The sequence below is a fragment of the Rattus norvegicus genome, chromosome 3, assembly GCF_036323735.1.
Source record: "Rattus norvegicus strain BN/NHsdMcwi chromosome 3, GRCr8, whole genome shotgun sequence".
NCBI lineage: Eukaryota > Metazoa > Chordata > Mammalia > Rodentia > Muridae > Rattus > Rattus norvegicus.
Genome location: NC_086021.1, coordinates 174885448 through 174897792, shown reverse-complemented (window position 1 = coordinate 174897792; position 12345 = coordinate 174885448). Strand labels below are relative to the sequence as shown.

At 49.6% G+C, this 12345-nt stretch overlaps 1 protein-coding gene across 4 annotated transcripts in view; it reads right to left on the bottom strand.

Annotated features, from left to right (window-relative positions):
* Eya2 (EYA transcriptional coactivator and phosphatase 2) overlaps positions 1 to 12345 on the bottom strand; it is a 183264-nt gene that overhangs the window by 40243 nt on the left and 130676 nt on the right. For all 4 annotated transcript variants that reach the window (NM_130427.2, XM_039104164.2, XM_039104163.2 and 1 more), the window contains 2 exons: positions 10848 to 10990; positions 3522 to 3605 (listed from right to left, as the gene is read on the bottom strand). In NM_130427.2, the coding sequence (NP_569111.2) occupies positions 3522 to 3605; positions 10848 to 10990 (227 nt within the window). The remainder of the gene's footprint in view (positions 1 to 3521; positions 3606 to 10847; positions 10991 to 12345) is intronic.

Below are 12345 nucleotides of genomic sequence, written 5' to 3'. Positions count from 1 at the left end.
ATTCCCAGCAACCACATGGTGGCTCACAACCATCTGTAACAAGATCTGATGCCCTATTCTGGTGTGTCTGAAGACAGCTACAGTGTACTCATATGTAATAAATGAATAAATAAATCTTTAAAAAAAAAAAAAAAAAAAAAAAAGAGTACTGGCTGCTCTTGTAGAGGACCTGAGTTCAAGTCCCAATACTCACATGGTAGTTCACAACTGTATCTAACTCCTGCTATCCAGCACCCTCTTCTGGCCTCCACTGGTACCAGGTATGCAAGTGATGCACACACACGTGCACACATACATGCACACACACACGTGCACACATACATGCACACACACATCTGTTCATGTACAATTTAATGAGGACATTGACAACAAAAAAAAGAAAGAAAAGAAAGGGTGACTTCCCTCTTCATGGTCCCTCTTTGTGGCTGGAATTCATACATGAGGTGAACTGTGAGTAATCCTGGCAAGGAACAATGTTCCCGGATGTCAGAAAACAAAGCCTGGAGGAACCTCCATTCCAGGGCTAGTCCAGCTCAAGATGCTTATGCCTGGAGTCTGAGGGGTGTGTGTGTGTGTGTGTGTGTGTGTGTGTGTGTGTGTGTGTGCGTGTGTGTGTATAAGTGTGTGCATGTGGGTGTACATGCTCACGAGAAATTAGTAGTTTCTTTGCTATTTCAAGGGCTTTTGCTTGTTTATTTTTTGAGGCAGAGTTTCTCTGTGTAGTCTTGACTGTTCTGGAGCTTGCTCTGTAGACCAGGCTGGTCTCAAGCTCACAGAGACCCATCTGTCTCTGCCTCCTGACTGCTGGGATTAAAGTTGAGCTGCACTACCACCATCAGCTATGTCAAGCCTCTTAAGTTCAGGTCTTCCAGAATTAGCAAATAACCCCATCCCTTTTTTTTAACCTTATGGGGAGCTGGGGGAAGGGATGGACGATTCCGGAAGAGGAATGAGGACATTCAGAGATTACACAAGAAGGCAGATGAGCCTGAGTCCCACTTGCACTCTCTCTTGGGTGATCTCACTCCCCCAGAGCTTCAGTTTCTTCTTCAAATGATAGAGACTGGTAGCCTATGGTGGCTTTGGGTCCTTCCAGCTCTGACCTCCCAGTTTGGTAGTTCTAGGACATAGAAACTCAGGTTCCCAGGGGTCTCTGGAGAGCCCCATGGCTGAGGGGGGCAGGCGGGGCTATGGGCCCTGAGAACACGTGTCCCTAAGGGCAGCTGCTGCCGAGTTCTTGCTGATTGCTGCCACAGGGGAGTGCTGGCTTGCCAGATTTCCTCATTTTTCAAGAAGAGCTAGAAATCCGGATTGTTTTGGTCTGTGCAGTTGCCTGATTTTTAAATGTTGGCGATAAATTCACATTTTTTTTTTAATACCCTAGAGGCCAAACAAAAATATTGACAGGCTGAATTTGGCCAGTGGCCACCAGTTAGGAATTTCTCTTTTGACACTGTCTTCCTCCCTTTTCTCCGTCCTCCCTCTTTCCCTCCCTTCTTCCTGCAAATATTTACTTGGTGCCTTCTAAGTGGGAGACCACGTTCTGTGACTGCGTCCTGCTACCACGAAGCAGCAAACAAGGCAAAATGGACGATCTGGTCCTCCAGAGGCTTGGTGTCCTAGATCACCCCTATTGGTTCATCCAACAAATGCACACTAAGCCAGCCCGTCCCCTGAACCCTGTTGGGTTGGGAAGGTGAGAAACGCTCATGGACTCTTGTCCTCCGAGTCCCCAAAGGTGGCAACCACAAAGCGCGGAATTATGGTGGAGATGCACCATTGACGGAAGTTGTTACAGGAAGTCCCTTCAAGAAGATGACATTAATTACAAGACCTGAAGCTGGGCATGGTGGCACACATCTGCCTCCATAGCGTGCTGAGAGACTGAGACAGGTGCATGGAAAGCAGAGGTTGAGGACCAGCTAGGAGGGCCAGCTGAACTGATGGCTTGGCTGAAGGAGTGGGGCTGGGGAAAGGTGGCTGGCACTGAGGTATGACATGAGCCTACGGTACGGGACTCAGGATTGAGTGCTCATTGGGTCCTTTCCTCAAGGGCCCTCTCGGTTTAGCTTGAGAAGCCAAGGGAACACACATAGGAAGGTCGGCTTCTCCCGGGCTTGTCTCACCTGGCATAATCCAGTGTGTGTCTGGGGTGGTGACTGCACTCGATGGATGGATATCCTCAAAACGGCCTTAATGGGCGACATACAACAGCCCGGGGGGAGCACGTGCCTGCCAGTCATGGCCCTAGGGGATGGCGTGTGCTTGCTGTGGCTGCTGACTCTACTCTTATTGCTGGCAACCACCTAAGCTTCACGGGGCCTGAAAGAGCACGCCGCCGTCCCTGCCACACATATTAATGACGTGTCTATGGGTGAGAGATTTCTGCGCCCCTGACACCATTTTTATATCCGGCACAGCATTGTGGCAGATAATAAATCTACCCTGTTAATCACACCTCTGGCTTGTTATGGCTTCCATAAAAACTGCAAGCAGCTGGGAAAGCCATGAGGTGATGTCAAGTCCAGCACACTAAGCAGAAATAAAAGGGTTTCCCAGGCTCGGCGGGTCTCTTTCCCCACCAGTGCCAGAGGCAGTTACCCCTGGCCTCTCACCTCGGAGCAGACAAGCCTCTATTGCTTTCCTCTTAGGTGCCACCCTCGACCCCTCCCGGTCCCCCTGAAGAGATAACAAATGTCCTGCCCATCTGCTTGTGGTTCGTTAAGTCCACAGCAGTCTGTGGAGATGGATCACTCAGTGAAGTGCTCCCACACAAGCATGAGGAAGGTCCCCGACAACTGGGTCAAGACCCGGGCACGGTGGCATGCACCTGGGACCCCAGAGCTGGGGAAGACAGCTGGGGCCAATCCTGTCAAAGAAGCGAGTCCCAGCTTCAGTGGGAGGGAGAAACAGAGACAGATACCCACTGTCAACCTCTGGCCCCATATGCCTGTTTCTCGGTCTAGAGAACTGAGGAAAGCACTTCGACCCAGTTTCTAGTTTATTATATGTCTGGATGCGGTATACCTCTGCCCTCTAACGCAAACCTCAAGGATTTTGGTAATTATAGACACCGATGACTTCATGCTTTGGGAGCAAAGGGATGAGATGTCAGATAGGAAATGTACGGAATTCTCACAGACCAAAGGGACATTTCTTAGCATCCAATCCCGGGCTGACTCAAAGAGTCAGCTTTGTGTTGGCATATGGTCACGAGGAGCCTCCGGGATTCCCAGGACAAGCAGCCTGGGCACACAGTTGCTTTTGAAAGTAAGGAGACAAGCTAGCAGGTTGGTTGAGTGGGTAAAGGCACCCGCTGTCAAGCCTGCTGACCCGAGGTCAATCCGTGGGGCTCACACTCAGGCGAGAACTGACTCCCCCACGCCATTCTCAGGGCTTCACACTCTTACAGTGCCGCACACGTTCACACCGAGACCCAGGAACTCAGGCGCCCGCAGAGTAAGCAAACACATAAATGTGATTTTTTTTTTTTAAAGAGAAAGACAAAGCAGAATCCTTACCTTCCCATATCTGGATGCGAACGTTCCTGTGAGCAGGGAGTGGAAAATGATGATTGTCTCGTCCAGGTCCCAGACGAACACGCGCTGTGATAGAAGAGAGGAAGGAAAGATGGAGTCGCCTATGTCTACTTCACGTCCACAGGTCCCGGTCTTCCGTGAGGAGTCTGCAGACAGGGGACCCACGCTGTGCCCTGAACCTCCACTGAACTCCAATGTGAGTATGTCATCGTGGCTGACTTTTGGACTCCCGCCAGCTCCCCCTGAGCTGGAACCAAGGGTCTTCACCTAAAAACTCAAAAGGACTCACTCAAAAGCTTCTCTCAAAAGTACACGAAGAAACCTTAGGATGCTGTTCACAGTGAGAGACTGGCAAGTTAGCTCACGGCTCGCTGTAAGCCTGGCACTGCTGTTTCCGTTTGTAACACATTTGACTCTGCAGTTCTAAATAACACAGGGGAAGCTTTCCTCAGGAACTTGCCAACACTTGGACTCCGTCGGAATCTTCCATTCGTACACATGGAACTGTTGCACTTCATCCCCAGTCTGATGCAGAGGAGCAAGTGGGCTGAGGCGTCCCCACTTGTCTCTGCCTCTGCTCTCACTCTCCGTTGGTTTTTCTTCTCCATTGTCAGTGTGAGCAAACCACTCTGCATGTTTAGTTTTACAGCCATCAATGTCTTCTACACACGGACTTTTAAAAAGACTATTATTATATGTGTATGAAGTGTGTGTAGGCATGTGTACCACCGTGTGTGTGGGTCTGTATGTCTGTGTGTCTGTGTGTGTTTCTGTGTCTCTGTGTGTTTCTGTATGTGTATCTGTGTCTCTGTGTTTGTGTGTGTGCATCTGTGTGTGTGTCTGTTTGTGTGCTTGTCTGTATGTGTCTCTGTGTGTGTGTATATGTGTTTCTGTGTCTATGTGTGTGTTTCTCTGTGTGTGTACATCTGTGTCTGTTTGTGTGTGTGCATCTATGTGTATGTTCATGTTTGTGTGTGTTTGTATGTGTGCTTGTGTCTATGTGTATGTGTACATCTCTCTGTGTGTGTCATTGTGTATAAGTGTGTGTGAATGATTGTGTGTCTATGTGTGTGTATGTCATGTGTATGTATGTGTGTCATTGTGTGTCTATGTGTGTATGTATCTCTGTGTGTGTATATGTGTGTTGTGCCATTGTGTATATATGTGTGTGTCCTTGTGTGTCTGCGTGTACTCTCTCCTTCTACCTTTCTATGGTTCCAGGGATCTGACTCAGGTCATCAGGCTTGTCTCAAGTGTTGTTACGCACTGAGCTTCCCTGCAGGCCTTAACTTGCTGATTTTAAATGTTGATAATTAGAAGCTATATACATTTTTTTAAGTTGTTGTTCACTGTAGAGAGAAGTAATATATCTATCCGACCTCATAGTCCAGATCCACTTTGAGGAGAACATGTCCACCATCAAGGTCAAGTGTCTCCTTGTCTATCCTTCTTTCTCCTGTCTACACCCTGATGAAAATCATCCTGGTGTGTTCCCAGGTGAGTCCTGCCTGCTTGGTAGAACCAACTCCCAGCCTCTGTTGGAGTTGCTGGTCACTTCTGTTTTCTTTTTCTTGTAATGTGCCTTCATTATAACCTCAGATGCAGTCACAGCCCATTCACACACACACACACTCACACACACTCACACTCACACACACAGTATCACACACACTCACACACTCACACACACTCACACACATACTCATACACACACTCACACACATACTCATACACACAAACTCACACTCACACACACAAACACACACTCACACACACTCACACACACTCACACACAGTATCACACTCACACACACTCACACATACACTCACTCACACACACTCACACACACTCACACACTCACTCACACACACAGTATCACACACACACATGCACATACACATGCATGCACATACACAGTATCACACATACACAAACACATACACATGCATGCACATACACAGTATCACACATACACAAACACATACACACTCACACACAGTATCACACACATATACACACACTCACACACACACTCACACAAACACACACGCTCACACATACACTCACATACACACATACACATACACACACACACACACACACACACACTCATACACAGTATCTTCAAAGATGGGGAGTGTGGACTGGATTGCCCCTGGGCTCCTGAAAGCAGTGCCCTCAAAGTTCCACTCTGTGCATTTCTGAACTCAATCCACTGTTACCTAGATTCCAAATTTCCCCCACTCCACCTCCCCCTGTTTTTCACCTGAGTACATCCTTAAGTTGTACTTTCTGAAGGGATTGTGGAGAGTAACTCCCCCAAATTCTTACAAAATTATTATTCATATTTTCTCTGCTCACACAATACTCCTTAGCAAACAATGTTCTCCAAGTCTTGGGTTCTCTCCCTTCAGTATTCTCTGGTGCCCAGGGTCTAGATGACGGAGCTGATGTTTTACTGACCCAGTCCTTGCAGATCTGACTTTCTCCACTTGTGTACGTGCGTGCTCGCGCGCGCGCGAGGGTGTGTTTCTCTCTCTCTGTGTATGTGTGTGTGTGTGTGTGGTCAACATCAGGTGTCTTCCTCTATCACTTATTTTTTGAGACAGAATCTCTCACTGATCCTGGAGCTTCCTGATTGGCTAGGCTGACTGGTCAACAAACACACTAGGGTTACAGAAGTGCATGGCCACACTCGGGCTTTTAAGTGGATGCTGGAGTTTACACAGTGAACCCTTTATGCTTTATCCTGGTTAGTTTTTATTTTCAGATTGACCAGACCTAGATCCAGTCCCCTGGGAAGAAGGAACCTCAGCTGAAGAATTGCTTTTACAAGACCTGCCTGTGGCCATGTCTGTGAGAGATTGTCTTGATTGAGGACTGATGTAGGAGAGCCCAGCCCACCATGGGTGGCACCATCCCTAGGCAATGGGCTTAGGCTGTATAAGGAGGCTGAGGAGGAGCCAGTGAGAAAGCCAGGAGGCAGTGTTCTCTGTGGTTTCTATTCCTGCCTCCTGCCTCCGACTTTCTTCAGTGTGAAGAGTAAGACTAATCAACCCCTTCCTCATGGTCATGATGCTCAAGCAACGAGAAAACAAAGTACAGCACCCACTGAGCCACCTCCTTAGTCCGGAGTTTGTTTGTTTGTCTGTCTGTCTGTTTCTCTCCCCTGCCTCTCAGTGTTTCTTTGTGTAGCCCAGGCTGTCCTGGAACTCATTCTGTGGACCAGGTTGGACTCAAACTTAGAGATCTGCTTGCCTCTGCCTCTCGTGAGCATGTCTCTGTGTGTGAGCATGTCTCTGTGTGAGCATGTCTCTGTGTATGAGTGTGCCGTATCCCTTGAACTGGAGTTACAGACAGTTATGAACTACGGGGTGGGTACTGGGAATTGAGCCTGGGTCCTCTGGAAGTGTAGCCGGTGCTCTTAACTGCTGAGCCATCTCTCCAGGAGCGAGTGTATTCTTATTGTGGGCCATATAGGCTGTGTAAAAAAAAGTTAGGTATGCATTCCCTTGGAGAAGGCGTTTTGTTGAGCGCAATGCCTTGGATCAATTTAACTTACAAGTTTTTTTTTTTAAAGATTTATTTATTTATTTTATGCATATGAGTACACTGTAGCTGTCTTCAGATAAACCAGAAGAGGGCATCAGATCTTATTACAGATGGTTGTGAGCCACCATGTGGTTGCTGGGATTTGAACTCAGTACCTCTGGAAGAGCAGTCAGTGCTCTTAACCACTGAGCCATCTCTCCAGCCCAACTTACAAGTTTTAATTGCAGAATTAAAAAGCAGTTTGTGAATGTCTTCAGGCTCCAATGATTTACCCACTGAACTTTCCCTCAAGCAGACCTAGCTTCATCTTCTTGCCTCACTGACTCTCAGCCTAAGGTCCCTAGCGAGTGAGCTCCTGGGGACATTTTGCAGGTCTCTGTCCATGGCTACTACAACTTGGGATGAGTGGATCCCTAACTACCCCAGATAGATCTAAGATTTAAATTTGGGGTCTGAAAGAAAGCCATAGTCTCATGTCTGGGGGCTGTCAGTAGCCAAGTGTCCTGAGGGGAAGAAAAGGCTCAATGGAGATAGAGACGAGCCCAAAGCTACCCCAGGACTTGGCTTCAGTGAGAACTGGGGGAAACTGGAGGGGTCTGAGGAGCACTGTACAGGGCAGGGCTGTTGAAAACGCATAGCACGGGGGGCTTTTAGCTCCTTCCGCACACGAGGCGAGAGGCCCAACAGTTTCCTTGTTGCACTTTGCAGGCTGGCCCTATCACCTCTCTGATGCCCCACTGCCTGGCTTTCCACCATCTTTAAGTTCCAAGAGGGTTCTGCATCCTTTATACAGACTCCGTTTTCACACGCCAGACGGCTCAAGCTGGTTGCTGGCACCGGTAGCCCAAGGGTTTCCGTCTAACACGTGCTCAGAACTTCAGCTTCAGCACAGGCCTCTCTCGTGGGGGTCTGCCCTTCAGGAAACTGCCAGAGACCTGAGAGGTGTGAACGAGCCTGCTGACAGTAAACTCAGAAGCAAGGCAGTGCTCACACCTCGGTTGCCCATTCTCCTCCCCCGCCAACCCCTGCCCGCAAGAAGCAGGTGTTTCCAGAATAATATTTCCCTGTGAACCCCACTTCCAAGCTCTGGCCCTCCCACCCCTCCTAGTGGCATGGAAAAACGTCTCCCTAAGAGCAGAAGCCACAGCAGGTTAGGAGGGAATATTAACAGCCACCTAGGCTACTCTATGCAGTTTTGAACTGTTGGGGTCATGCAGGAATTCAGGAGAGAGGAAAGCTACAGACAACAGGAGCCTTTTGAAACAGACCCAAACCCCACTGAAGGGAATGTAAGGGTGCCCCTAATTCAGTGAGAAGGGTAGCTTTAGGACTGAGGGGAAGCCATGCACAATGGTACTTGCCTAGAATCCCAGCATCAGGAGGCTGAGGTGGGTGAAAGGATTTGAAACTTGAGGTCAGCCTGGACTGTGTAGCACAACCCTGTCTCAAGCCCTACCCCACCTTTGAATATAGGAACAGAAGCAGGGTACTGGGCACACATTGGGAAACTGAGGCAGGAGGAACACAGGTCGGCCTGGGATACACGGCTGGATACAGTCGCATCCCTTTGGGCTCAAAGCCGTTTGGGAGACTGAGGTAGGACTTTGAGACCATCCTGGGCAACGCAGTGAAAGCCCATCTCATAGTGAAGGGGGTGGGGCCTGAGGGCGGGGATGCTGAGGCCCAAGCTGAGGGTAGTTCTCCCTGGCAGAGACCTAGAGTGTGCCATTTGTTGTCGATTTAGAGCAGGGACGAGAATGAGGCTCACAAGGACAGTATTTTCCAGGACTGAACAGCAAAGCCACAAGCCATCGTTGAAGCCACACCAGTGGCACAGGTGGTACTAGGTGCCTTAGTAGTGGGGTGCTCCTGGCCTGGGTACCCACAGGTCTTCTGAGGAGGGCATCCTCATCCCCCTCCCTAGAGGGCATCAATGAAGGGGTGAGGCTAACACTTAAGCTGGTCTGACCTTGGGTCAAGTGGTGTTAGGTTCTCTGCCTGCTCCCTGGTGGGACATCACCCTGACAGTCCTTGGTAGTTCCCTGCGGTTTGTATTTCTTTAATCCTTTGTGTGTGTGTGTGTGTGTGTGTGTGTGTGTGTGTGTGTGTGTGTGTGTATGAGTGTGCAGATGTGTGTTTATGCATGTGGAGGCCAGATAGCAAACTCAAATGTCTTTTTTTAGTTGTTTTTCTACCTTTTACCTTTTGAGATAGGGCCTCCCATTGACTCTGGAGGTCACTGATTGGCTAGAATATATGCTCACCAAATACCAGGGATCTGCTTGCTTCTGTCCTGAGCCTGCCCCACCCCCAGTCTGGCTTAGTACATGGATGCCGGGGATTTAAACTCAGGCCCTTGTGTACAAAGCTTTTTATTGGTGGAGACATCCCTTCAGGTTCCCCTTGGCTGTTGCAGCCTGGTCAACATGTCCCTCTTATCCTGTAGGTTCCGTGGTTCCTCTTTTTGCCACCAAAGGCCGGTGGCTGATACTCCAATGTCCTTATACTCAACAGGGATTTTCATGGCTACTGCACAATCTGGCAGCAGTGAGGCAGCTGGCCTCTCACTAAGCCGGTAGGCCTCAGTGCTGGGGACGATGGCAGTGACCAAGCTTTGTGCTTCTATGTACCGAGACCAAGCAAACATTGGGACTCTCATATATTTCTGGGAGCTGGGCTGGGCTCAGTAATGAAATGGGTTTCTACCAGCCTATTATTAGATAGACAGAGTCCAAGACATTAAGGAATGACCAGGATGCTCACACGGTCTGAGTTTGTGCCCAGGAAGGCAAAGGTACCCTCGTATATTTGACATGCTGGGCACAAATCCCATCTTTCCTGATGCTACCCAAGCCCCAAAGCACATGGCAGCTAGCAAATAGAGCAGGGTAGACCCTTGAACTTGCTTGCTTCCCTGTGTACCTTGGGTCTATCTCAAGGGCACTCACGGGGCCTGTCCCCCCCCCCCCCCCGTCTTCCTCCCCTGGTCAGGCTGGCTCAGGAAAGATGCTCATATCTGACAAATGCCATCATGCCCCCCAGACCAGCCTCCTCAGCTCTTGCTGCACACTGGAACCACTGGGACCTGGGGTTCCCACATCAGGCAGTGTGACCAAACGGGCCTGGCATTCAGCTTGAGGAAGAAGGTCCCTTCCAGTTCTGCAGATGTTTTTGTCCCCAGCCTTGGAACATCCCTGCCTGAGCTGCTAGGGCCACACTGAGGATGGAGACCTTGGGCCAGCCCCAGGTTGGGACAAGGTGGACTTCCTAAACTGCCCCCACCTATAGTTACTTGTCCGGGATGAGACCTGGTACATGGCCTTATCATCGTACTCTAGTTGAAAGATCCTGCCTGTTATCTTCCTAACCAGAGGCTCTCAGGGTATAGCCCCTTTGGGGTTCAGCAGCTTAAGGGACCTGTTATATACCCACTTCTCTGGCTTGCCCAGGACCTATGGAATTAGAGCCTCTGAGAGGGCCCCATGATTCCCCAGGGGACTCAGATGCCACCGAGGTGTGAGAAGCATGGTCCATGCTGGTCTCAGGCTGTCCTTCCCCAGTTTAGTCACCCAGCAGGACTCTATACAGTCAATCTAATTCTTCTGCGTTTCTCCCCCTGGGTAGTGAAGCTCTGTCGCTGGGTTGTACTTAGAAAGTACAACTGACTAAAGGCTTAGAGAGCCTCAGCCCTCAGCCTCCATTCGGGCTACAGATATAGATCAGTCCCCCCCCAACCAAAGACACCCCCTAGTTACCTCAATTTCATTGTCTCCTGCTGGGGAGGGGTCACTACTCCTCTTTGACCGGCCCCGTAGTTTCCCATCCGAGGCCCGATGTGGCCTGTCTGTGTCACCCTCCTTTGCTGGCGTGGAGGGTCCGTTGTGTGTGTTGTAGTCTCCTGGGGAGAGACAGGATGATATAAAGGTCAGATTCTTGGCTGGGTGTCTCTTCTACTTCATTATGCAGTCCTCAAAAGAGACCCTAAAGACAGCACCAGAGGTCAAGATTGTAAGATTAAACCGCTGGTCACTGCCATCCATGCCATGATGACTTTCTTCCAGTCATAGACATTAAGAAGCCCTGTTTCAGGTTCTGGGCCCCGTCTAGAGGATCAAGCACTTTAAAAACTCCGGCAAAGGCAGGGAGCATAGCTCAACTGGTAAAATGCCTGCCATGTAGGCCTGAGGACCTGAGTTCGATTCCATGGGGCGATCTCAGTGCTAGGGAAGACAGAGACAGGTCTGGCTCAGTGCTAGCAGGCCAGCTACTCTAGCCTAACTTGTGAGCTCCAGGCCTGTTGAGTGACTTTGTCTCAAAGGAAGTGAAACAGCATTTTTGAGGGTGGGATCTGAGGCCGTCATCTGGTTTCTGCACACAAATGCGCACGTAGGGTGTAGGGTGGTGGTAGGGGTGTTACATGAACGGTCTGTGAGGGAAGGGGTATCTGCTCAAAGATCTGGAAGAAGTGAAGGAGGTCAGGACTGTTACAGTGAGCAGCCCATGCCAACGGCTTAAAGACTCCTCCGTGGATGGAAAGATGAAAATGTAAGCCCACAAGGAGATGAGCTTCCAGCAATTAGATTTCAAGTTCATGCTTTGGGGCTTAATCCCTAGAGTGGTAATTGTGGGGCTTTTCAAGGGTGGAGCCAGTAAGAGGTCCTCAGGTCCACTGGGGACACACTTGGAAAGGTCTGGGGTCCCTCCAGGCTGTAAGCTAGATAAACCTTTCTTCTTTATAAAGTTACAAGTCTCTGGGATGGCATTATGGCAATGTAGAAATACAGCCTCACATAGCTGGTTTCCAGGGACCCTCCCACCCCCAATCACATGGGTATTTGTGGCTTAATGATTTTGTTGAACTTGCCTGGGGTCCCTACAGATTAGTGGCAAGATCTGGGCCTGTCCTCAGCAGCATAACCGTAGACCCTCTTGGACCCTACGAGGACATCCCGTCCCATTTTCTCACAAAACAGTTTTAGCCTCTGAACATGTCCTGCAGAGACCAGTTCTCCTCTAGTTCTCAGAGAGCACAGTGGGAGGGAGGGTCGGCTTGGACCGAATGCATTTGGGAATGGGCTGAATTCTGCCTCCTATTTTCCCCTAAGACCCAAGGGACTCAATTTTGTTTCTCTAATATTTATAGAGCTCCTTAGCGACTCACAGACACAGGAGAGAAGAAACCCAGTGTGATGTCAGGGATGGAGGGGCCTCTTCCCACCAGCCAGCACCGGACCCCAGAACAGAGTCAGAAAC